Genomic DNA, 25,385 nt, shown 5'->3' on the forward strand with positions numbered 1-25,385 from the left:
TACACCCCCCAGCCCCACAGCTACACCCAACCCCACAGCTACAGCCCACTGCCAGCCCCATATCTACACCCCATGCTTACACCCCACAGCCCCACATGCCCACACCTACGCTCCACAGGCAGCCCCACAGCTACACCCCAGACAACCCCACAGCCCCAAACACCCCCCAACCCCACTGCCGGCCCTGTACCTACACCCCACAGCCCCACACCTACACCCTATAGCCAGCCCCACAACCCCAAACACCCCACAGCCCCACTGCCAGCCCCACACCTACACTAACAGCCCCACAGCTACCCCCCACAGCCCCACACCTACACCCCACAGCCAGCCCCCCAGCTGCCCCACCCCAGTGGGGCGACCCCCAACGTGCCCCCCCTGGGTCCCCCCACTCCCTCTAATGCCCACAGCCCCCACGCGCCCCACTGATTGCCCCCGGCCTGCCCCACGGCGGCCCCCCAACACACCCGGAGCCGCCCCACGGCAGACCCCACACTCGCCTGCCCCACGGCCCCCAGCCAACTGCCCCCCCCAGCCCACGCGCTTGCCCCACGGCAGCTGCGAAACCGCCCAACGCCTGCCCCACGGCCCCCACTGATCTGCCCCACAGCTGCCCCCCAACCACCGTGACAGCTGCCCCAGGGCCCCCGCTCAACTGCCCCCCAACGCCTGCCCCACGGCCCCTACTGATCTGCCCCACACCTGCCCCACGGCAACTGCTCAACTGCCCCCCAGCGTCTGCCCCACGGCAACTGCAAAACCGCCCCACCCAACACAACACCCGCCCCACAGATCTGCCCCCAAGCAAACGTGTCTGCCCCATGGCCGTGAGCTGCCCCCCAGCGTCTGCCCCACGGCGGCCGCTCGTTCGCCCCCAACCAACGCAACTCCCGCCCCACAGCGAGTGCTCGACCACCCCCCAACTCCTGCCCCACGGTGACCGCGAAACCACCCCGAACCAAGGCACCGTCTGCCCCACGGCCCCCGCTCAACTGCCCCCCAACACCCACCCCACGGCAGCCGCAAAACCACCCCGAACCGAGGCACCGTCTGCCCCACGGCCCCCGCTCAACCGGCCCCCAAAACCTGCCCCACAGCGGCCACGAAACCACCCCCAACCAGGGCAATTCCTGCCCCATGGCCCCCACTCAACTGCCCCACAACACCTGCCCCATGGCAGCCATGAAACCACCCCGAACCGAGGCACTGTCTGCCCCACGGTCCCTGCTCAACTGCCCCCCAACTCCTGCCCCACGGTGACCACGAAACCACCCCGAACTGAGGCACCGTCTGCCCCACGGCCCCCACTCAACCCCCCCCCCAACACCCGCCCCACGGTGACCATTCAACCACCCCCGACCGACACATCACCCGCCCCATGGCAGCCGCGAAACCACCCCCCAACAAAGGCCAACTCCTGCCCCGCGGCGACCGCACAACCGCCCCACGGCCAGCGCCGCGGGGCCGCCTCCCGCCTCCCCGAGCCCGTCCGTCCGTCCGTCCATCCGCCGGCGGGAGGAAGGGGGGGAGGCGCTGCTCACCTGCGGCGGTGCCGGCGGCCATCGCGGCCCCACGGAGGGGAGGGGGGGGAAACGTCGCTCCGGAAGGGGGGGCGGCGGGACCTGCCAGGGAGGAGCAGCGGCAGCAGGAGGAAGAGGAGGAGGAGGAGGGAGGCCGGGAAGAAGGCCCAGGCGTCCCCCGTCCCCGTCCCCCCCCCCCGCTCAGGGCGTCGGCGTCACCCAGTTGCCCCAGCTGACGCCGGTGGCAGCGGCGGGGGCGGCGGCGGCCGCCGAGGCCCAGGCGTCCTGGGAGGCGTCGCCCCAGGCGCCATATTGGGCGCCGTACTGGGAGCCGTCGGCGCCGTACTGGGCTCCGTACTGGGAGGCGGCGGCGCCGTACTGGGCGCCGTACTGGGCGCCGTACTGGGAGGCGTCGGCGGCCCCCGAGGCCAGGCCGTACTGGGAGGCGTCGGCGGCGTACTGGGAAGCGCCGGCGGCGTACTGGGAGGCGCCGGCGCCGTACTGGGAGGCGCCCGCCGCCGCCCCGTACTGCCCGGCGGCCATTTGGGCGCCGCCGTACTGGGAAGCGGCGCCGGCGCCCGACGCCAGGCCGTACTGGGAGGCGGCGGCGCCGTACTGGGAGGCGGCGGCGGTGCCGTACTGGGCGCCGTACTGGGAGGCGGCGGCGTACTGGGAGGCGGCGGCGGCCATGTTGTTGGCGGCGTACTGGGAGGCGGCGGCGGCCATGTTGTTGCCGTACTGGGAAGCGCCGGCGGCCATGTTGTTGGCGTACTGGGAGGCGCCGGCGGCCATGTTGTTGCCATACTGGGTAGCGCCGGCGGCCATGTTGTTGGCGTACTGGGAGGCGCCGGCGGCCATGTTGTTGGCGTACTGGGAGGCGCCGGCGGCCATGTTGTTGGCGGCGGCGAGGCGGGAGGTGTTGGCCGCCGCCGCCATGGCGGGGGTCACGGCAAAGGGCGAGCGGGAGCCGCCGGTGCCCATGCTTCCCTGGAGCCGGTGGTAACAGGAACCCAAGCGACCGGAGCAACCCACGGCCACGTTCCCCTGGAGCCGGTGGATGCAGGAGCCCAGGCGTCCGGGGCACCCCAGCCCCACGCTGCCCTGCAGCCGGTGGATGCAGGAGCCCAGGCGTCCGGGGCACCCCATGGCCATGTTACCCTGGAGCCGATGGATACAGGGACCCAGGCGTCCGGCGGGGAAAGCGCTTCCGCCTCCGCTTCCGCTTCCTCCCCGGCCCGGCGTCGCGAGGAAAGGGGAGCTGGGCGTGCGGGCGAAGGCGCTGGCACTGCCCACGGCGCGGGCGGGCGAGGCGAGGAAAGGGGACCCAGGCGTCCGGGCGAAGGCGCCGCCGCCGCCCCCCGCGCCGCCCCGCAGCAGCGGGAAGGGGCCGCCGGGCAGACGGGGGGAAGCGCCGAGGCCTCGGCCCGGCGTCAACGAGAGCAGGGAGCCGGGCGTGCGGGGTGACGCTCGCACCACCCGCCCGGGTGTCAACGAGAGCAGGGAGCCGGGGGTGCGGGGTAACGCCCCGCCCGCTACCGCCGCCCCCCTGCCCGGCGTCAGCGAGAGCAGGGAGCCCGGTGTCCGGGGGACGCTAGCGGTGCCGGGAGTTCGGGGAGCGGCGGCGGCGGTGGTGGCGGTGGTGGCAGCCGCTGTCGGGGAGGGCCCGGGAGTCCGGGCGGCTCCGACGGCGGCGGTGGCGGCTCCGGGAGCTCGGGGAGCCGCCGTGACGCCGGGCGTTTGGGAAGAGCCGGGAGCCGGCGTGACGCCGGGTGTCTGGGAGGGGGCGGGAGCGGCGGTGGTGGCAGCGGGAGCCGCCGGGGGGGACCCTGCTGCGCCCCCACCCTCTTCCGCCGCCGCTGCCGGGGTCTCCCCGCCCGTTTCGGGAGCCGAGGGCCCAGGCGTCCGGGAGGGCTCCCCATCCGTGGGGGGAGCCGAGGCCTCAGGCGCCGGCAGAGGGGACCCGCCACCCCCCGCTTCCGAGGGAACCGGAGCCGCCACCGCCGCCGTGGGAACGGGAACAGGATCCCCCCCACCCACCTCGGAGCAGGGCCCAGGTGTCCGGGGAGAGGCGCCCGCCCCGGGAACCGAAGGAGAGGGCCCAGGTGTCCCGGGAGGCGCCGGGGAGCCCGGAGCGACAGCCGGGACGGTGGTGGCGGCGGCGGTGCCCTCTGCTGCCACCTCCTCCTCCCCCGCGGCGCAGGGAGCCGGGGGCCCCGGCGTCCGGGGCGTCCCGCCGACGCCGGTGCGGGGCTGGGGGGAGCCGCCGACGCCGGTGCGCGGCGAGGGGGAGCCCGGCGCGGGGGCCGAAGGCTCCGTGTACCGTGTGCGCTGGGGCGAGGCCTTCCGGGCGGCTGCCTTGGGGCCAGGGGCCGCCGAGGAGGAGGAGGAGCTGGAGGAGGAGGAGGAGGAGGACGACGAGGAGCTGGAGGAGGAGGAGGAGGAGGAGGACGACGAGGAGCTGGAGGAGGAGGACGAGGACGAGGACGAGGACGAGGAGGAGGAGGAGGACGAGGAGCTGCTGGAGCTGGAGCTGGAGCTGCGGGAGCGGCGCTTGCGGCGCGTCACGGCCAGGGCGCGACCCTCGCGGGCCTGCGCAGGCGGCGCCGGGCTGCCGGGCCTGCGGGGACAGCGAGCGGCGTCAGCGGGGGGGGGGGGGGACACGCGGGGGGGACCCTGGGGACGTGGGGCAGGGGGTGGCGCCCCGGGGGGGGACATGACCCAGGGGACTTGGGGTGCCAGGGGGTGACACCCGCAGGGGACGTGGGGCAGGGGGTGGCACCCCGGGGGGGGACCCAGGGGACAGGGCACACCAGGGGGTGACACCCCGCAGGGGACGTGGGGCAGGGGGTGGCACCCGCAGGGGAAGACGTGACCCAGCGGACATGGCGCCCTGGGCAGTGACACCCCCAGGGGATGTGGGGCCGGGGGGGGTGACACCCCAGGGGGGGTGACGATGACCCAAGGGACAGGACACCCCAGGGGGTGACACCTGCAGGGGACGTGGGGCAGGGGGTGACCCGGTGCCCCAGGGGACGTGGGGCACCAGGGGGTGACACCCCGGGGGGTGACGATGACCCAAGGGACAGGACACCCCAGGGGGTGACACTCGCAGGGGTCGTGGGGCAGGGGGGGTGACACCCCGGGGGGGGGACGATGACCCAAGAGACAGGACACCCCAGGGGGTGACACCCGCAGGGGACGTGGGGCGGGGGGGGTGACACTGCAGGGGGCGGAGGGGGGACCCAGGAGACGTTGCACGCCGGGGGTGACAACCCCGGGGGACATGGGGTGCCACAGGGTGACACCCCCAGGGGACGATGACCCAGGGGACAGGACGCACTGGGGATGACATCCGCAGGGAACGGGGGGCAGGGGGTGACACAGTGCCCCAGGGGACGTGGGGTGCCAGGGGGTGACACCTGGGGGGGGGGGGGGCACAACCCAGGGGACGTGGGATGCCAGGGGGTGACACCCACAGGGGACAATAACCCAGGGAACGTGGTGCTCCGGGGGGTGACAGCCCCAGGGGACGCGGGGTCACGGGGGGACGGGGTACCCCAGGGGTGACGCCCTAGGGGACACACAACAGCGTCACAGTCCCGCAGCGGGTGACGGCAAGGCAGGAGCGCAGCCCCGGCAGGGTGACGGCCCTGGGGTGACCCCAAGGGAGGACGACACCCCGAGGGGACCACGTGGGGTGACAACACCCTGGGGGGACGGAGCAGGGGGCACGGGGGTACCTGAGGGGTGACGCCATGGGCTGACAACACCCTGGGGTGACAGAGGCGGTGGCACAGGGGACATGGTGACACCATGGGGTGACACCACCCCGATGTGACCGAATGGGTGGCGCAGGGGGTACCCGGGGGGTGATGCCATGGGGTGACAACACCCCAGGGTGACCAAGGGGGCAGCACAGGAGACCCAGGACAGGTGACACCATGGGGTGACAACGCCCTGGGGTGACCAAGGGGGTGGCACGGGGTGACGCTGTGGGGCAACACCGCCCTGGGGGGGACAGAGGAGGTGGCACGGGGGGGACCCGGGGGGGTGACAACATCCCAGGGTGACCGAGGGGGTGACGCTGGGGGGTAACACCACCCTGGGGTGACAAAGGGGATGGTGCGGGGGGCCGTGGGGGGTGACGCCATGGGGTGACGCCACCCCGGGGTGCCCGAGGGGGTGGCACAGGGGGGTGACGCCAACCCGGGGGAACCCAGAGGGGGCGTGGGGGGCCCCAGGGGGTGACGCCGTGGGGTGACGCCGTGGGGTGACGCCACCCCAGGCGGGACGGGGGGGGGGACAGGGATGGGGACGGGGGGGCGCAAGGGCCCGCGGGGGGGGCAGGAACCTCACTCTCTCTGCGCCGCGTCGCCTTCGGGGGCCGGGGCGGCCGGCGAGGGGGGCCCCGACTCGGAGGAGCTGGAGCTGGAGTCCGAATCCGAGGAGGAGGAGGAGGAGGAGGAAGAGGATGATGATGAGGAGGAGGAGGACGAGGACGAAGAGCTCCGCTTCTCCTTGGGCGCGCGGGGCGGCTGGACGGCGGCAGCGGTGGCGGCAGCGGCAGCAGGACCCTCGGGGGCGGCCGCGGGCTCCATCTTGGCAGCTTCCGGGGGGCTGGACGAGGAGGAGGAGGAGGACGATGACGATGACGAAGAGGAAGAGGAGGAGGACGAGGATGAGCGGGGCTTCTCAGGCGCCGCGGCATCACGCAGGCCGCCCGTCTCCGGCGCCATCTTCTCCAGCACAGGGGGCGAGCGGGAGCGCCCACGGGCCGGCGAGGCCGAAGGCTGGGCCGCTCCGGGCTCTTCGGTGGGACAGGCGCCGGCGGGCGGCTCCGGGGCCCGGCTCAGGCGCGGCGGCTCGGCGGCCTCCGCCTGTGCCTCTTCCGGAGAGCAGGAGTGGCGCGGCTGTTGCGCAGGGCCGGGGGAGCCGGGCGGCGTGGGGACGGCAGGCGGCTCCACTTTCGTCTCGATGACAGGCGGCACCGCGGCGGCAGGCGACGGTGTCACGACAGGCGGCGGTGGCGGTGCCTTTGTCACTGCAACAGGGGCCGGTTTGGAGAGGCTCTGGCACGGCGGAGCGGCCGCCTGTGCCGTCGTGGCGGGGGTTGGTTTCGAGGGGCTCTGGGGCAGGGGGCTTCCCGACTTCACCTCGACGACGGGCGTTGGTTTCGAGGGGCTCTGCTGCGACGGGGTTCCTGGTTTCACCTCAGCAACAGGCGTCGCTTTCGGCAGGTTCTGCTGGGACGGTGTTGCCGCTTTCACCTCAGCAACCGGCATTGCCACTGGGATGCTCTGCTGTGACGGTGTTGCCAATCTAGGCTCAACAACAGGCATCGCCTTTGGGAGGCTCTGCTGTGATGGTGTTGCTGGTTTCACCTCGACAACAGGCATCGCTTTTGGGAGGTTCTGCTGTAACGGTGTTGGTGATTTCATCTCAACAACAGGCATCGCTTTCGGCAGACTCTGCTGTGACGATGTTGCTGGTTTCACCTCGACAACAGGCATTGCCTTTGGGAGGTTCGGCTGTGACGGTGTTGCCAATCTAGGCTCAACAACAGGCATTGCTTTGGGCAGACTCGGCTGTGACAGTGTTGCCAATCTTGCATCAACAACAGGCATCGCCTTTGGCAGGCTCTGCTGTGACGGTGTTGCCAATCTAGGCCCAACAACAGGCATCGCTTTTGGGAGGGTCTGCTGTGACAGTGTTGCCAATCTAGGCTCAACAACAGGCATTGCTTTGGGCAGACTCTGCTGTGATGGTGTTGCTGATTTCACATCAACAACAGGCATTGCTTTTGGCAGACTCGGCTGTGACGGTGTTGCCGGTTTCGCCTCAACAGGCATCGCCTTTGGGAGATTCTGCTGTGACGGTGTTGCCGATTTTACCTCAACAGGCATCGCCTTTGGTGGACTTGGCTGTGACGGTGTTGGTGATTTCACCTCGACAACAGGCATTGCCTTTGGGAGGTTCTGCTGTGATGGTGTTGCTGATTTCACCTCAACAACAGGCATTGCCTTTGGGAGGCTCTGCTGTGATGGTGTTGCCAATCTAGGCTCAACAACAGGCATCGCCTTTGGGAGGCTCTGCTGTGACGGTGTTGGCGATTTTACCTCGACAACAGGCATTGCTTTCGGCAGACTCGGCTGGGACGGTGTTGGTGATTTCACCTCGACAACAGGCATTGCCTTTGGGAGGTTTTGCTGTGATGGTGTTGCTGATTTCACCTCAACAACAGGCATCGCCTTTGGGAGGTTCTGCTGTGACAGTGTTGCCAATCTAGGCTCAACAACAGGCATCGCCTTTGGCAGGCTCGGCTGTGATGGTGTTGCCAATCTAGGCTCAACAACAGGCATTGCTTTGGGCAGACTCGGCTGTGACGGTGTTGGTGATTTCACCTCAACAACAGGCATCGCCTTTGGGAGTTCTGCTGTGACGGGGCTCCCAATTTCACCTCAACAACAGGCATTGCCTTTGGGAGGCTCTGCTGCGACGGTGTTGCCGATTTCAAGTCAACAACAGGCATCGCTTTAGGCAGACTCGGCTGGGATGGTGTTGCCAATCTAGGCTCAACAACAGGCATTGCTTTGGGCAGACTAGGCTGTGATGGTGTTGCCAATCTAGGCTCAACAACAGGCATTGCCTTTGGGGAGGCTCTGCTGTGACGGTGTTGGTGATTTTGCCTCAACAACAGGCATCGCCTTTGGCAGACTCGGCTGTGACGGTGTTGGCGATTTCGTCTCAACAACTGGCATCGCCTTTGGGAGGTTCTGCTGTGACGGTGCTGCCGGTTTCACCTCAACAACAGGCATTGCTTTCGGCAGGCTCTGCGGCGATGGTGTTGCTGGTTTCACTTCAACAACAGGCATCGCCTTTGGGAGATTCTGCTCTGACGGTGTTGCCGGTTTCACCTCAACAACAGGCATCGCCTTTGGGAGGCTCTGCTGTGATGGTGTTGCCGGTTTCACCTCAACAACAGGCATCGCCTTTGGGAGGTTCTGCTGTGATGGTGTTGCTGGTTTCACCTCAACAACAGGCATCGCCTTTGGGAGGTTCTGCTGTGATGGTGTTGGCGATTTCACCTCAACAACAGGCATTGCTTTCGGCAGACTCGGCTGGGACGGTGTTGGCGGATTTCACCTCGACAACAGGCATCGCCTTTGGAGGCTCTGCTGTGACGGTGTTGCCAATCTAGGCTCAACAACAGGCATTGCCTTCGGGAGGTTCTGCTGTGATGGTGTTGCCAATCTTGCATCAACAACAGGCATGGCTTTTGGCAGACTCGGCTGTGACGGTGTTGCCAATCTAGGCTCAACAACAGGCATTGCCTTTGGGAGGCTCTGCTGTGACGGTGTTGGCGATTTCACCTCGACAACGGGCATTGCTTTTGGCAGACTCGGCTGTGACGGTGTTGCCAATCTAGGCTCAACAACAGGCATCGCCTTTGGGAGGCTCTGCTGTGACGGTGTTGCTGATTTCAAGTTAACAACAGGCATTGCCTTCGGGAGGCTCTGCTGTGACAGCGCTGCCAACCTCGCATCAACAACAGGCATTGCCTTCGGGAGGCTCTGCTGTGACGCTGTTGCCAACCTCGCATCAACAACAGGCATTGCCTTCGGGAGGCTCTGCTGTGACGTTGTTGCCAACCTCGCATCAACAACAGGCATCGCCTTTGGGAGGCTCTGCTGTGACAGCGCTATCAGCCTTGCATCAACAACAGGCATCGCCTTTGGGAGGCTCTGCTGTGACACTGCTGCCAACCGCGCATCAACAACAGGCATCGGCTTTGAGAAGCTCTGCTGTGACAGCGCTATCAGTCTTGCATCAACAGACATCCCCTTCGGGAAGCTCTGGTGCGACGGTGTTGCCGATTTCACCTCGGCAACGGGTGTCGATTTCGACAGGCTCTGCTGCGAGGCGCTTCCCGCTCTCGCCTCCGCAGCGGGTGTCGATTTGGAAAAGCTCTGCTGCGACGGGGTTCCCGCTTTCGCCTCCGCCGCAGGTGTCGTTTTCGAGGCGCTCTGCGACGGCGTTCCCGCTTTCGCGTCCGCCGCTTTCGAGGCGCCCGGCTGCGGCGGCGTTTCCGGCTGCGCCGGGGCGATGGGCACCCACTTGGGGCCGCCGGGCGTCGTCGCCGCGTTCGCCTCGGCGCCGGGCGCCGCTTTCACGCCGGGCGGCGGATCCGGCTGCGCCATGCCGATGGGCACCCACTTGGGGCGGGCGGGGGGCGGCGGCGGGGCGGCTTCGGCAGGGGTCTCGGCCGCCGGGGTGGTCTCGGCGGCGGGCGGGGAGCGGCGCGGCGAGGCGGCAGCGGCGGGTGGCGAGGCGGAGCGGGAGCGGCTGCGGCGGGCGGGCGGGCTGCGCGACTTGGCGCGGCGCTCGGGCGGCGAGCGGGAGCGGCGGGCGCGGCGGGGCGCCGGCGAGCGGGAGCTCCGCCTCTTGGCGGCGGGCGAGGCGGTGGAGCTGCGGCGGCGGCGGCGGCGAGCCGCCGGCGTGCGGGAGCGGCTGCGCCGGGGCGAGGCCCGTGCCTTCTTCTTGGGGCGGGGCGAGGAGGCGGAGCGGCTGCGGCGCCCCGCCCCCCGGCGGCCCCTGCCGTCGGCGGAGGAGTCGGAGCGGCTGCGGCGTCCCGCCCCCCACGCCCGCCGCCGCCGGTCCGGGGAGGAGAGGGAGCGGGAGCGGCGGGCGGGCGAGGAGCCGGAGCGGCCCCGGCGCCGGGGGGTGCGGGAGCGGGAACGGCGCCGGGGGGTGCGGGAGCGGCGGCGGGCGGTGCTGCGGGAACGGCGCCGGGCGGGGCTGCGGGAACGGGAGCGGCGCCGGGCGGGGCTGCGGGAACGACCCCAGCGCCAAGCCCGGCTCCGGGGCGAGCGGGAACGGGAGCGAGCCCAGCGCTGGGGGGTGCGGGAACGGGCGCGGCGGGCGGGCGGCGTCCGGGATTTGCCCCAGCGGGCGGGGCTGCGGGAAGGCGAGCGGCCCCCCCAGCGCTGGGGGCTGCGCGACTGGGGGCGCCACAGCGGGGTGCGGGAGCGGGAGCGGCCCCGGCGCTGCGGGGTGCGGGAGCGGGACCAGGCGCTGCGCCGGGCGGGGCTGCGGGAGCGGCGCCGGGCGGGGCTGCGGGAACGGCGCCGGGCGGGGCTGCGGGAACGGGAGGAGCGGGCCCGGCGCCCCGCCGGGGGGCTGCGGGAGCGGGAGGAGCGCGAGCGCTTGCCGCCCCCCCGCGCCCTCGACGACTTGGCCGGGCTGGCGGAGCGGCGGGCCGAGGATGTCGGCTTGGCGGCCGCTTTGGCGGGACGCGGCAGCGGCGGCGGCTCCGGAGATGAGCTGGAGCGGTCGCGGCGCGGTGTTGTCGCCGCCGCCGCCGCCTTGGTCGGCTGTTCCTGCCCGCCCGGGGCAGGTTTCGGGGGCGGCGGCGAGGGGGAGGAGGAGGAAGAGCGGGCGCCGCTGTCCGAGGCGGAGCGGGAGCGGCGGGCGGCGGCGGCGGGGGGCGAGGCGGCCTCGGCGGGCGGCGGGGAGGCCGCGGGGGGGCCCTGCGGCGGCAGCACCGGGCCGGCGGGGGAGGCGGCGCGGGGCGAGGAGGCCTCGGCAGGCGATGGCGGCGCCGCCGCCGTTGCCGCCGCCGCGGCGGGCGTCACGGGCGGCTCCGGTTCGGGCTCCGGGCGCTCGGTGGCCGGGGGCGACGGCGAGCGGGTTCGGGGCTCCGGTTGTTTCTGCGGGGGTGGGGAAAGGGGACGGGGGAGGGGGGGCACGGCGTGAGGTGACGGGTAGGTGCTGAAGGGGGGGGCCCCCCCCTCGCCCCCGCGGACCCCCGGCGTCCGGGCTCACCTCCGGCTCGTCGCTGCCGGCGGCAGGGCCCGGCGGCGGTGCCGGGGCCGGGGCCGGCGCCGGCTCCTTCTCGGGAGGCGCCTTGGGGCCGCTCTCGGCTCTCTGCTGCGGGGGGGTCTCGCTGCGCTGGGGCTGGGGCGGGGCCTTCGGGGCCGTGGCGCTGCGGGACCTGCGGGGGACGGGGGTGAGGCCGGGGGGGGCGGGCGGGGGCGGTTTTTTCGGGGGGGGGGGGGGGGGTGTGCGCGGTGTGGGGCGCCCCACTCACCTGCTGCGGGAGGAGCCGGAGGAGGAGGAGGAGGCGGCGGGCGAGGAAGAGCGCTCGCGGCGGCTCTTCTGCGACGTCGACTCGCTGGTGGATCTGGGGAGAGAGAGGGGGTGAGTTGGGGGGCGACTTGGGGGATGGGCGGAGCCTGGGGGGCGGAGCCTGTTGGGGGTGGGGGGCCGCATCCTGCCGGGGCGCTGAGCCCCCGCTCACCTCTTGCGCTTCTTCTCTTTGGACTTGTGTTTGCTCTTGGGGCTCGGAGACCTGGGGGGGGGGGGAGAGAGGAAGGCCGTGAGCGAGGCTGCCCCACACGCGGCTGCCCCACGCATCCCCCCCCCCCACTGCCCCACATATCCGCTCCCCCCCTTACCGGTGCTTCCGCTTCTTGGACTCCGATTCAGACCTGCAGGAAGGGAAGGAGCAGTTGGGGGGGGGGGTCAGTGTGGGGCTGCCCCACATTTCCCCCCCCACAGCGGCGGCTGCCCCACATTTCCCCCCCCCTCCCCACGGCGGCAGCCATTTACCTGTGCTTCTTCTTCTTGGAGCTCTTCTTCCGCTCACGCCGCGAGGGCGAGCGGCTCTCCGACCTGCGGGCGTGACCAAAACCGGGCGATTTAGCCCCAATCCAGGCTGCTCCTGCTCCCCACAGGGGGGGAGGGCCCAGGCATCCGGGCAGAAGGGGCCCAGGCGTCCGGGCGCTACCCACCTTCCTCTGTCTTTCTTCTTTTTCTTTTTCTTTTGCTTGGGCGACGGCGATCTGGAGCTGCTCGACTCGCGCGCGAGGCTGGGGAAGAGCGAGAGGGCTCAGCAGAGCCGCCCGGGTCCCCCCCCCCACACCCACGCGCCCCCCACGCGCCCCACGGCGCCCTACCTGAAGGCCTTGGGCGGGTCGGGGGGCCGGGGGGGCGGCGGCGGGGGCGGCGGGAGCCTCCTTGGCCCGCCGGTTGGGGTCGAAGGAGCTGCCGTCCACGTAGCTCTCGCTGATGCCGAAGGCGGCCCGCAGGCGCTCGTTCTTCTTCTCGTTGGCCTCGGCCAGCTGGTGGGTCTCCGTCACCCTGCGCGGGATGGGGGGGGAGGGGCGTTAGGGGTGTGGGGGGTGGGATTGGGGGGTGGGGGGGATGAGGGGGGCGACCCCCCTCTTTACTCACGCGGGCTTGTGCTCGGGCTGCTCGCCCTCCTTGCCCGGCGCTATGTCCTTCTCCAGCAGCATCAGGCGGAAAGTGGCCACTTTCTCCTGGATCTCGCCCTCGGCGTACCTGCGAGGCGACGCCGACGGCGTGAGGGGCGCTGGGGGACGGGGACGCCGGGGGGGGGAGGGGGACCCAGGCATCCGGGCGGCTTACCCTTGCTCCTCCATGAGCTCGGAGAGCTCGAGGCATTTCAGCTCCACCTTGCGCTTGCGCTCGTGGTCCAGGATGTCCTGGTTGGGTTTCTTCACCAGGCTCGACTCCAGCTTGCGCAGGTCCTCCTCCGACTTGTAGTCCGCCCGCTCCTTCTTGTGGCGCAGGGCCGAGAGGTTGCGCTGCACGTAGCCGTTGGTGCCGCTCCCCCGGGGCGTCGGCAGCCCTATCCCATTGTACATGGCGACGGAGGCTGCCAAGGCCTGCGGTGGTGGTGGGGGGGGGGGAGGCCCTGCCGTCAGGGACCCCCGGCGGCCGGGCCCACCCCCCCCCACAACACCCCCCACGACACCCCCCACCTCACTGTGCCTCCCCCTTGCTGCCCCAAATCTTGTCACCCCCGTGGGTGGCCCCGACACCCCCCCCCCCCCCGCCACCACCACCCCGGGCTGCCTCTTTCCTTGGAGCTTCCGGCCAAAGTTTCCTCAAAAACTAAAACCTGTTTTTATTTTTTTTTCTTTTTTTCCCCTCAAGCTTTTCCCCGTGCGCTTGTTTTTTTCCTTAAAACCGCACCGGGGCTTCTTTATTGACACTGTTTCACTTCAAAACTGGTTCTCCGCAGAGGTTTTTTCCCTCACAGCTGCACCCCAAACCCCTCTGAAAACCTTTTCCTCTCAAAACTCTCCCCAGTGCCCTCTGCACACCCACTTTTCCCTCACAAAAGCACCCCCAAACCCTCTGAAAACCTTCTTTTCCCCTCAAAACTCTCCCCAAACCCTTCCACACAACCACTTTTCCCTCACAAAAGCACCCCAAAACTCTCCAAAAACAGTTTTCCCTCAAAACTTCCCATAGCTCCTCTCGTTCCCCCCTCAACTGCTCCTAAAGCCTCCAACGCACCCACTTTCCCCTCACAAAAGCACCCCAAATTCTCTGAAAACACTTTTTTCCCCTCAAAACTCTCCCAAAACCCTCCATGCGCTCGCTTTCCTCTCACAACTGCACCCCAAACCCCTCTCTGAAAGCCTTCTTTTCCCTTCAAAACTCTCTCAAAACTCTCCCCAAACCCCTCCACACAACCACTTTTCCCTCACAAAAGTATCCCAAAATTCTCCAAAAACATTCTTTTCTCTCAAAACTTCCTAGAGCTCCTCTCGCTTTCCCCTCAGCTGCTCCTAAAGCCTTTCATGCACCCACTTTCCCCTCACAAAAGCACCCCAAAATCCTCTAAAAACACCTTTTTCCTCTCAAAACTCTCCCAAAACCCTCCATGCGCTCGCTTTCCTCTCACAACTGCACCCCAAATCCCTCTGAAAACCTTCTTTTCCCCTCAAAACTCTCTCCAAACCCCTCCACACAACCACTTTTCCCTCACAAAGCACTCCAAAACTCTCCAAAAACATTTTCTCTCAAAATTTCCCACAGCTCCTCTCGTTCTCCCCTCCACTGCTCCTAAACCCTCCAAAGCACCCGCTTTCCTCTCGTAAAGCACCCCAAAACTCTTTGAACATACTTTTTCCCCTCACAACTTTCCCAAACCCCTCCACACACCCACCTTCCCCTCACAACTACACCCCAAACCACTCAAACCACCTTTTTTCCCCCTTGAAACTCTTCCCCAACCTTCCACACACCCCATTTAGCCTCATGACACCCCCAAACCTCCCTCTGAAACCTTTTTTCTCCTCAAAATTCCCTCCGCTCCTCTCAACTTCCCCTAAACCCGTCTACGCACCCACTTTCCCCTCACAACTGCACCCCAAACACCTATAACCATGTTTTTCCCCTCAACTCTCCCCAAATCCCCCCATGTACTCCTTTTCCTCTCACAAGTGCACTCCAAAGCTCTCTGAAAACCTTCTTTTTCCTCAAAAATCACCCTAAATCTCCCCTGCACCTCATTTCCGCTCAAAACTCCACTCCAAACCCCTCTGAAAACCTTTTTCCCTCAAAACTACCCCAACCCCTCCACACACCTGCTTTCCCCTCACAGCTGCACCCCAAACTCCGCTGAAAAATCTTTCTTCTCTCAAAACTCTCCCCAACTCCCCTCATTCCCCTCCCAACTCCCCCCAAACCCCTTCGTGCACCCCCTTTCTCCTCATAAAAGCATCCTAAACTCTCTGAAACCCCTTTTTTTCTCAAAACTCCCAAGCCCTTCCACGCTCCCATTTTCCCTTCACAACTGCACCCCAAACTCCTCTGAAAACTTTTTTTCCAAAACTCCCCCCACCCCCTCCACGCACACCACTTTTCCCTCAAAAAGCACCCCAAAACTCCCTGAAAGCTTTTTCCCCCTCAAAACACTCCCCAACTTCTTCACACACACTTTCCCCTTGCAACTACACCCCAAACCCATCTGAAAACCTTTTTTCCCCCTCAAAACTCCCCCCAGGCCCTTCACACACCCACTTTTCCCTCACAACTACACCCCAAACTCCTCTGAAAGCCTTTTTTCCCCCCCTCAAAACTCTCCCCAAATCCCCCCCACACCTTATTTCCCCTCAAAACTCTCCCCAACCCCTCCACACACACCACCTTCTCCTCATAAAAGCACCCCAAACACCCCGGAAAACCTTTTTTCCTCTCAAAACTCCCTACTTCCCTCTCAACCCCACCACACACACATTTTTTCCTCGCAACTGCACCCCAAACTCCTCTGAAAAACTTTATTTCTCTCAAAACTCCCCCAATCCCTCCACGCACCCATTTTCTGCTCACAATTGCAGCCCACCCTCCCTCGAAAGCCTTGTTTTTCCCTCAAAACTCCCTAGTTTTCCTCTCAACTGCCAACTTCCCCACGCATTCACTTTCCCCTCACAAAAAGCACCCCAAACCCCTGGAACCACCTTTTTCCCCTCAAAACTCCCCCCAACCCCCTCTGCACCCCCACTTTCACCTCACAACTGCACCCCAAACCCTTCTGAAAACCTTTTTTCCCTTCAAAACTCTCCCAAACTCCCTCACAAAAGCACCCTAAATCCCTGAAACCAGTTTTTTCCTTAAAATTCCCAACCCCCCCCCGCACCTCTTTTCTCCTCACAAAAGCACACCAAACACCCCTGAAAACCTTTTTTTCCCCTCAAAACTCCCTATTCCTCTCTCAATCTCTCCACACACCCACTTTTCCCTCACAACTACACCCCAAACCCCGCTGAAAACCCTTTTTTTCCCTCAAAACTCTCCCCAACTCCACCTTTCCCTCACAAAAGCACCCCAAACCCCTCAAGCCACCTTTTTCCCCTCAAAACTCCCAAATCCCCCCCGCACCTCACTTCCCCTCAAAACTCCTCCCATGCACCCACTTTCTCCTCAAAACTGCACCCCAAACCCCACTGAAAGCTTTGTTTTTCCCTCAAAACTCCCTAGTTTTCCTCTCAACTGCCCCCAACCCCCCCCGCACCCACTTTCCTCTCACAAAAGCCCCTCCAACCCTCCCCGAAAAAATATTTTCCCTCAAAATTCTCTCTCAACTCCCCCAACCCCTCCAACGCACCCACTTTCCCCTCACAAAGCACCCTAAAACCCTCTGAAAACCCTTTTTCCCCCTCAAAACTCTCCCCAACCCCTCCATGCACCCTTTTCTCCTCACAAAAGCATCCGAAAATCCTCCAAACATTTTTTTCCCCTCAAAACTTCCTACGTCGCCTCTCAACTCTTCCCAACTCCCCCTACACACCCACCTGCACCTCACAGCTAAACCCCAAACTCCTCTGAAAGCCTTTTTTTCCCCCTCTAAACTCGCCCCATCCCCCTCCACGCATCCATTTTCTGCTCACAACTGCAGCCCAACCCCCCCGAAAGCCTTGTTTCCCTCGTAACTTCCTAGTTTTTCTCTCAACTGCCCCAACTCCCTCCACGAACCCACTTTTCCCTCACAACTGCACCCCAAACCCCTCCAAAAAACTTCCCCCCCCCAGAAAACTCTCCCCAATCCCTCCACGCACCTACTTTCACCTCACAAAAGCACCCTAAAACTCTGGAACCAGCGTTTTTTTCCCCTCAAAATTCCTCCCAACCCCCCCCCCGCACCTCATTCCCCCTCACTACTCCCAACCCCCCCCCGCGCAGTCACTTCCCCTCACAAAAGCACCCCAACCCCCAAAACCCTTTTTTCCCCTCAAAACTGCCCCCCGCGCCCCTCCCCCCACCCCAACGGCCGCTCCGCACGGCCCTTCCCGCGCCCCTCCCCCCGCGCGGGCCAACGGCCGCGCCGCGCGCCCCGCCCCTCCCCCACCCCCCGGCCAACGGTCGCCCGCGGCGCGCGGGCCCCCCCCCCCCACCCGCGACGTGTCCCCGTGTATCCCCTTCCCTGCTCTCACCAGCCGGCGGCTCCGCTCGCGCCGCGCGGGGACCCTCCCCCGCGCTCGAGGCTGCTGCGGCCGCGAGACCCCGACGAAAAGACGCGAGGCGACGCCACGCGCCCCCGCCTACTCTCGCGGCCTTCCCTTCCGGCCCCTCCCCGCCCCGCCGCTGCTGACGTCAGCGCTCGAAGGGAGGGCCGCCGGGAAATGAAGTGCCGCCACACCGCGCGGCCGCTGGAAGGTTGCGAAGCGCTGGACTACAAATCCCAGCGGCCCCCGCGCGCCGCCGCCATCTTGTGGTGGCCGGCCGGCGGCCCGCGCGCAGGGTGCGCCGGGAGTGGGAGTCCGCGCGGCGCCTGCTCGCAGGCAGAGGGAGGCGGAGAAGGACTACAGCTCCCGGCGTGCCTCGCGGCACCCGCCATCTTGTGCGGGGCGGCGCGAGGCACGCTGGGACGGCGGCGGGCTCCCTTCCCCCCACCCCCACCCCCTCCTTCCCCCGTCTGCGCAGGTGCGGCGACCGTCTCGCGCCGGCCAATGGGCATCGCCCAGGTCCTCGCTCTGCCGCCAGCCAATCAGCGCCGCCCATCCCGGGCGGCCAGCCAATCAGCGTCACGTGTGCCCGGCGCTGGCCGCTCGCCAGCGTCTGGGCGCCTCTTCCAGCCAATCAGAGTCGCTTCTCCCCCCGGGGGCCCAGGCGTCGGGACCCCGGTCCCCCCCTCCCCTCTCCCAGGGGGCCCAGGCGTCCGCGCTGGCGATGGCCCGTTAAGGCTGTTTTTAGCCCCAAAAAGGGAGACTTAAAGCTCTTTTTGCCCCTCAGAAGGCAGATTAAGGCTGGTTTTGCCCCCAAAGGAGCAGAGTTAGGTCCGGTTTTGCCCCAAAAGGGCAGAATTGAGCCGGGTTTTGCCCCCCGAAAGGGCAGCTTTCAGGCCATTTTGCCCCCTCCCCAAAAAGGGCAGATTTAAGTCTTTTTTTCCCCAAAAGGAGCAGATTTCAGGCCTTTTTTGCCCCCAAACGGGCAGATTTAAGGTGATGTTTTCCCCAAAAAAACAGCAGAGTTGAGGCCGTTCCTGCCCCCCCCCCCAAAAAAACAGGGCAGATTTAAATCCTTTTTTTGCCCCCAAAGGGCAAATTTAAGGTGATTTGGGCCCCCAAAAGAGCAGAGTTGAGGCCAGTTTTGCCCCAAAAGGGCAGAACTGAGACTGTTCCCCCCCCCAAAAGGCAGATTTCAGCCCATTTTTGCCCCAAAAGAGCAGATTTCAGCCCCATTTCCTCCCCCCCCAGAAGTGCAGAGTGGAGGCCTTTCCCCCCCCCCCCCAACCCTGAGCTCATTAACGGCCCGAGCTAACGAAGGCGCCCGGTGACGGGGGGTTAATGGGGCCCAGGCGTCCGGGCAGTTCCCCCCCCCCCAGCTGGGGCCGCGGCCAAGGGGCCCAGGCGTCCGGGCGGCCCCAGACGGCGCCCTCCCCCCCCCCCCGGCCGCCCCCGCGTTGTTGTGGCGGCGCCGAGCGGCAACACGGCGTCCGCGCCAAGCCCGGGGCGCCGGCGGCTCGCACGCACGCGGGCGAACCCCTCGCACGCTCGCACACGCGTGTGCAACCCCCGCACACGCTAGGACACGCATGTGTGCACCCCCCTTGCACGCTCACACACGTGTGCATCTCCTTTGCAGGCTCAAACACGCGTGTGCACCCCCCTTGCATGCTTGCACACGCGTGTGCATCTCCCTCACATGCTCACACACGTGTACATCTCCCTCGCAGGCTCACACATGCGTGTGCAACCCCCTTGCACGCGTGTGCACCCCCCCCTCGCAGGCTTGCACACGTGTGTGCATCTCTCTTGCAGGCTCAAACACGCGTGTGCACCCCCCCTCGCACGCTCACGCATGCGTATGCAGCCCCTTCGCATGCTCACACGAGCGTGTGCATCCCCCTCGCAGGCTTGCACACGCGTGTGCACCCCCCTCGCAGGCTCGCGTGCATGCGTGCAGCTCCTTTTTATGCTCACACATGCGTGTGCATCCCCCTCGCACGCTCGCACGTGTGTGTGCGTCTCCCTCGCAGGCTCAAACACGCGTGTGCAACCCCCTCGCACGCTCACACACGTGTGCATCTCCCTCGCAGGCTCACACATGCGTGTGCAACCCCCTCGCACGTGTGTGCATCCCCCTCACAGGCTCAAACACGCATGTGCATCCCCCTCGCACGCTTGCACACGTGTGTGCAGCCCCTTTGCATGCTCACACACGCGTGTGCATCCCCCTCGCACACTCGCACACGCGTGTGCACCCCGCCTCGTCCGTGCGAACGCCTCGCACGGGCACGGGGGGGGGCCCCCCCCCACGGCCCCTCGCACGCGTGCCAGCCCCCGTCCCGTCCCGCCCTGTCCCGTCCCATCCCGCCGCCGTGGGAGGAGGAGGAGGAGGAGGAGGAGGAGGAAGGGGGGGGCGGCCGGGGGGGCCGCGCGAGGGGCCGGCGGAGGCGGCGTGCGAGGAGCCGTGCGAGCGCCATGGAGGTACGGCCGCCCCGGGAGCCCTCGCACAAGGACGGGGACGGGGACGGGACCCCTCGCACGGGGACGGAGATGGGGGACGGGGACAGGACCCCTTGCACGGGGACAGGGACGGAGCCAGGACCCCTCGCACGGGGATCCGTGTCCCTCGCACAAGGACCGTGTCCCTCGCATGGGGATGGGGATGGGGACAGGACCCCTCACACGGGAACTGGGACCCCCTCGCACGGGGACGGGGACGGAGCCAGGATCCCTCGCACGGGGACGGGACCCCTCGCACGGGGATCCGTGTCCCTCGCACGGGGCTGGGGACAGGGACGGGACCCCCCTTGCACGGGGACTGGGACCCCCTCGCACGGGGACGGGGACGGGGACGGGACCCCTCGCACGGGGATCCGTGTCCCCTCGCACGGGACGGAGCTGGGACCCCTCACACAGGGATGGGGACGGGGATGGGACCCCTCGCACGGGGACAGGAACGGGGACGGAGCCGGGACCCCCGCATGGGGATCCGTGTCCCTTGCACGGGGATGGGGACAGGGACGGGACCCCCCTTGCACGGGGATCCATGTCCCTCACACGGGACGGAGCTGGGACCCCTCACACGGGGACGGGGATGGGGATGGGACCCCTCGCACGGGGGATCCGTGTCCCTCGCACGGGGACGGGGACGGAGCTGGGACCCCTCGCACGGGGACGGGGATGGAGCCGGGACCCCTTGCACAGGGATCCGTGTCCCTCGCACGGGGATGGGGACAGGGATGGGACCCTTCGCACGGGGACGGGGACAGGGATGGGACCCCTCACACAGGACGGAGCCAGGACCCCTCGCATGGGGACGGGGACGGAGCCAGGACCCCTTGCATGGGATCCGTGTCCCTCGCATGGGGATCCATGACCCTCGCACGGGGACAGGGACAGAGCCAGGACCCCCTCGCACAGGGATCCGTGTCCCTCGCATGGGGATGGGGACGGGGACAGGAGCCCTCGCACGGGGACGGGGACGGAGCTGAGACCCCTCGCACAGGAACTGGGACCCCCTCGCACGGGGATCCGTGCTGCATCCGTCCCCGTGTCCCCACCCAGGGCCGGACCGTGTCCCGCGGGCGCCGTCGTCGTCGTCGTCACCGTCATCGCTGCTGCTGCTGCTGGCGCTGGTGACGCTGAGCCGGGCGCCGGGGGGGGGTCGCGCAGCCCATCGGCCCCCAGGGTGAGCGCGGGGGGGACACGGGGACACCGGGGAGGGGGGGGGACATGGGGACGCACGGGGACGCCGGGGGGACGTGGGGGGGGCATGGGCACACGGGGATGCGCAGGGGACATGGGGGGACACGGGGACGGGACATGGGGACACACAGGGACACGGGGGAACATGGGGACATGGGGATGCACAGGGATGCACAGGGAGGGGACACAGGGACACATGGGGACGGGGGGGACACGGGGATGGGACACACGGAGGCATGGGGACATGGGGATGGGACACACAGGGAAGGGACATGAGGGTGCACAGGGACACGGGGGGGGACACGAGGATACACAGGGACATGGGGGATGCACGGGGACATGGGGATGCACGAGGAGGGGACATGGGGATGCACGAGGGCGCACGAGCATGCCGGAGGGTGCACGAGGATGCAGGAGGACACATGAGGGTGCATGGGGACGCACGGGGACACACGAGGGTGCACGGGGACACACGAGGGTATATGAGGGTGCACGAGGACAGATGAGGCTGCACGAAGGCGCACGAGGACACAGGAGGTCACACAAGCATGCACAAGGGTGCATGAAGATGCACGAGGACACACAAGCATGCACGAGGGTGCACGAGGACACACATGGGCACACGAGGACGCACGAGGGTGCACGAGGACGCATGAGCATGCACGAGGATGCACAAGGATACGCGAGCTTGCAAGAGGGTGCACGAGGACACACGAGGGTGCACGAGGACGCACGAGGACACATGCGGATGCACGAGGACGCACGAGGGTGCACGAGGGTGCACGAGGACACATGAGCATGCACGAGGATGCAGGAGGATACGCGAGCTTGCAAGAGGGTGCACGAGGACGCGTGAGGGCGTACGAGGACACACGAGCATGTATGAGGACGCGTGAGGGTGCACGAGGACACGCGAGGGCGCACAAGGACTCACAAGGGCGCATGAGGGTGCACCAGGACACACAAACATGCACGAGGACGCACAAGGGTGCATGAGGACGCATGAGCATGCACAAGGGTGCACGAGGACGCGTGAGGGTGCACGAGGACACGCGAGGGCGCACAAGGACTCACGAGGGCGCACGAGGGTGCACAAGGACACATGAGCATGCACGAGGATGCACAAGCGTGCACGAGGGCACACGAGGGTGCACGAGGACACTCAAACATGCATGAGGACGCATGAGGACACACGAGTGTGCACGAGGGCGCACGAGGGTGCATGAGGACACATGAGCATGCACGAGGATGCACAAGCGTGCATGAGGACGCATGAGGATGCACGAGGACACACGAGGATGCACGGGGACGCATGAGGACACATGAGGGTGCACGAGGACACACAAGTATGCACGAGGGTGCACGAGGACACACGGGGATGCATGAGGACGCACGAGGATGCACAAGGACACACGAGGGTGCACGAGGACACACGAGGATGCACGGGGACGCACGAGGACACACAAACATGCACGAGGACACACGAGCGTGCACGAGGGTGCACAAGGACGCATGAGGACGCACGAGGACACACGAGGATGCACGAGGGCACACGAGGACACTCAAACATGCACGAGGACACACGAGGACGCATGAGGGTGCACAAGGACACACGAGGACACACGGGGCGATGCGTGTTCCCCCCCCCCCCTCCACCCTGCCGGCGATGGGGGGGGGGGGTCCTCACGCCCCCCCCCCCAACCTCCCCCCCCCCCCCAGTGCCGGGGGCACCGTGCGAGGCGGCGCGGGCGCCCCGCGACTGCCAGGACGTCTACGACCGGGGCGCCGAGGCCGACGGCGTCTACCTCATCTACCCGGGGGGGCCCGGGCTGCCCGTGCCCAGTCTACTGCGACATGAGCACCCAGGGCCACGTCTGGACGGTACCGACCCCCCCGTCCCCCCCCCCGAGCTCGCCCCCGGGGCCCAGGCGTCCGGGCAGCTCCCCCAACGCGTCTCCGTTCCCCATCCAAGGTCTTCCAGAAGCGCTTCAACGGCTCCGTCAGCTTCTTCCGCGGCTGGAACGACTATCGCTTCGGCTTCGGGCGGGCCGACGGCGAGTACTGGCTGGGTACGGGGCCGTCTGGGCCGGCGTGTCCCGCCGCGTCCTCTGTGTTCTTCCATGTCCTTCCATGTCTTTCCATGCTCTTCCATGTTCTTTATGTTCTCCATGTCCTTCCATGTTCTTCCATGTTCTCCATGTTCTCTATGTCCTCCATCTTCTTCCATGTCTTTTCACGTTCTTCCATGTTTTTCCACATTCTTCATGTTCTCCATGTTCTTTCATGTTCTTCCATGTTCTTTCATGTCCTTCCATGTTCTTCCATGTTTTTTCATGTTCTTCCATGTCCTCCATGTGCTCCATGCTCTTCTATATTCTCCATGTCCTCCATGTTCTTCCATGTTCTCCATGTTCCTTCATGTTCTCCATGTTCTTCCATGTTCTTCAATGTTTTCCATGTCCTTTCATGTCTTTCCATGTCCTTCCATGTTCTTCCATGTTCCTCCATGTTTTCCATGTTCCTCCATATTCTCCATGTGCCCCATGTTCCTCCATGTTCTCCATGTCCCCCCAAGTCCCCCATGTCCCTCCATATCCCCCATGTCCCTCCATGTCCCCCCAAGTCCCCCATGTCCCTCCATATCCCCCATGTTCCTTCATGTCCCTCATGTTCCTGCATGTTCTCCACATCCTCCATGTCCCCCATGCCCCCGCGTCCCCCGCGCCCCCCCCAGCCGGCCCCACACCGACCCCCGGCCGCCCCCCCCCCCCAGGCCTGCAGCACCTGCACCTGCTGACGCTGCAAGGGCGCTACGAGCTGCGCGTGGAGCTCGAGGACTTCGAGAACAACACGGCCGCCGCCACCTACGGCACCTTCGCCCTCTCGCCCCACGCCATCAGCGCCGAGGAGGACGGCTACACCCTGCACGTGGGGGGCTTCGTGGACGGCGGCGCCGGTGAGGGTGACACGGGGCGACACGGGGCAGGAGGACACAGAGATGGGGATGGGGACAACGGGGTGACATGGTCCCCTGGGTGGGGGGACAGTGGGGGGTCAGCCCAGGTAGGAGGCAACAGGTCAACCTAGGTGGGTGACAACAGGTCAACCCAGGTGGGCGGCAACATCAGCCCCTGGTGGGGGCAATAGGTCAACCCCCCCCGGGGAATCCCCTGGGGACCAAGGCCACCTGGTCCCCGGTCAAGGGGACAATGCATGCAATAGGGACAACAGGTCCACCCATCCTCTTCGGCAGAACAGGTAAACCCGCCCTTGGGTACAATAGGTCAACCTGGTCCCTTGGGTGGGAGTACGTCTCCTCTAGGGGCAACCGGTCAAACCCCTCCCCCTGGGAGGTCAACACGGTTATTGAACTGGTCAACCTGCCTCCCCAGTAGCTGTACAACATATCCTCTAGGGGCAACCGGTCAACCCTGCCCCTGGGGAGAACAGGTCAACGTGGTTCTTGGGAGAATGCTCAACACGAGAATTGTGGTCAACTTGCTCCCATGCGGGAGGGGGCGACAGGTCAATCTTTACCCTGGGAGTAAACTGGGCCCCTAGGTGGGGGACAACTAGTCAACCCAAGTGGGGGACAGCTGGTCAACCGAGCATGGGGTGAGGGACGTTATTAGGGACCCTCCCCCCCCCGCTTGACACACTGTCGATGTGTGACACCCCCCCCCCCCCCGCAGTCTGACCCACGCCCCATCCGGGACCCCCCAGCCCAAACCATTGCCCATTATGTCGGGGAAGGCAACAGGTCAACCCCGGCCTTGGAGCCAACACGTCAACCCTACCCCCAATTTGGGACAGTAGGTCAACCCAGTACGGCCCACACCCCCCCCCCCCCACGCGGGTTTCCCAACCGCCCCCCCACACCCCATCGCACCCGCCCCGCTTCCCGCAGGCGACTCGCTGAGCTACCACAACGGGCAGAAGTTCTCCACCTTCGACCGCGACCAGGACCTGTACGTGCAGAACTGCGCCGCCCTCTTCCTCGGGCGCCTGGTGGTTCAAGAGCTGCCACTTCTCCAACCTCAACGGCTTCTACCTGGGCGGCGCCCACCTCTCCTACGCCAACGGCCTCAACTGGGCCGCCTGGAAGGGCTTCAACTACTCGCTGAAGAAGAGCGAGATGAAGATCCGCCGCCTCTGAGGCCGCCGCGGGACCCCCCCTCGCCCCCCCCCCCCCCACTTCGCCCCCCCCCCCCCCCGCTTGCAATAAACCCCCCCCGGCCGCCGGCAGAGCGGCGCCGTGCACAACCGCGTACGAGCCGCCCGCGAAGCTCCCTGGGGGCGACCAGCACCCGGGGGGGGGGGGGATTAATGGGGGGGGGAGATGGGTTGGGAAACACCCCCCCCCCACACACAGCATTGGAGGGGGCCCAGGCGTCCGGGA

General features: G+C 66.7%; 5 protein-coding genes across 6 annotated transcripts; 1 reads left to right on the forward strand and 4 right to left on the reverse strand.

Moving 5' to 3' along the window:
• Nucleotides 1-1,338: 1,338 nt before the first annotated feature.
• Nucleotides 1,339-8,644, reverse strand: LOC136995137 (calphotin-like). Of its 2 annotated transcripts, XM_067314901.1 has the most exons (3): nt 7,301-8,644; nt 5,877-7,243; nt 1,339-4,137 (listed from the first exon to the last, which is right to left on the reverse strand). In XM_067314901.1, exons 1-3 carry the CDS (start codon nt 7,934-7,936, stop codon nt 1,722-1,724), a joined length of 4,419 nt encoding a protein of 1,472 aa, XP_067171002.1. In that variant the 5' UTR covers nt 7,937-8,644; the 3' UTR covers nt 1,339-1,721. The 2 variants fall into 2 exon arrangements, with proteins under 2 accessions (XP_067171002.1, XP_067171001.1); XM_067314900.1 differs by having other exon boundaries at nt 5,877-8,644.
• Nucleotides 8,150-8,620, reverse strand: LOC136995118 (uncharacterized). Its single transcript, XM_067314873.1, has one exon. It carries the CDS (start codon nt 8,618-8,620, stop codon nt 8,150-8,152), a length of 471 nt encoding a protein of 156 aa, XP_067170974.1.
• Nucleotides 8,645-8,659: 15 nt separating the features above from the next.
• LOC136995119 (serine/arginine repetitive matrix protein 2-like) lies at nt 8,660-11,038 on the reverse strand (the record flags this gene model as incomplete). Its single annotated transcript, XM_067314874.1, has 1 exon — nt 8,660-11,038. A coding segment is annotated over one exon (2,379 nt), but the record flags the coding sequence as incomplete, so codon positions are not given.
• A 56-nt stretch (nt 11,039-11,094) lies between these two features.
• Nucleotides 11,095-17,340, reverse strand: SRRM2 (serine/arginine repetitive matrix 2). The gene is given in 11 exon segments (XM_067314938.1): nt 11,095-11,227; nt 11,608-11,700; nt 11,818-11,868; nt 11,975-12,007; nt 12,129-12,191; nt 12,311-12,388; nt 12,476-12,501; nt 12,503-12,659; nt 12,753-12,860; nt 12,948-13,207; nt 17,267-17,340. Coding segments are annotated over 10 exon segments (927 nt in total). The 5' UTR covers nt 13,187-13,207; nt 17,267-17,340; the 3' UTR covers nt 11,095-11,148.
• Nucleotides 17,341-21,784: 4,444 nt separating this feature from the next.
• Nucleotides 21,785-25,185, forward strand: LOC136995120 (microfibril-associated glycoprotein 4-like). Its single transcript, XM_067314875.1, is given in 7 exon segments — nt 21,785-21,866; nt 22,706-22,824; nt 22,826-22,867; nt 22,959-23,055; nt 23,760-23,942; nt 24,894-24,979; nt 24,981-25,185. Coding segments are annotated over 7 exon segments (771 nt in total). The 3' UTR covers nt 25,143-25,185.
• Nucleotides 25,186-25,385: the final 200 nt, after the last annotated feature.

This window comes from Apteryx mantelli, chromosome 38 (genome assembly GCF_036417845.1).
Source record: "Apteryx mantelli isolate bAptMan1 chromosome 38, bAptMan1.hap1, whole genome shotgun sequence".
NCBI lineage: Eukaryota > Metazoa > Chordata > Aves > Apterygiformes > Apterygidae > Apteryx > Apteryx mantelli.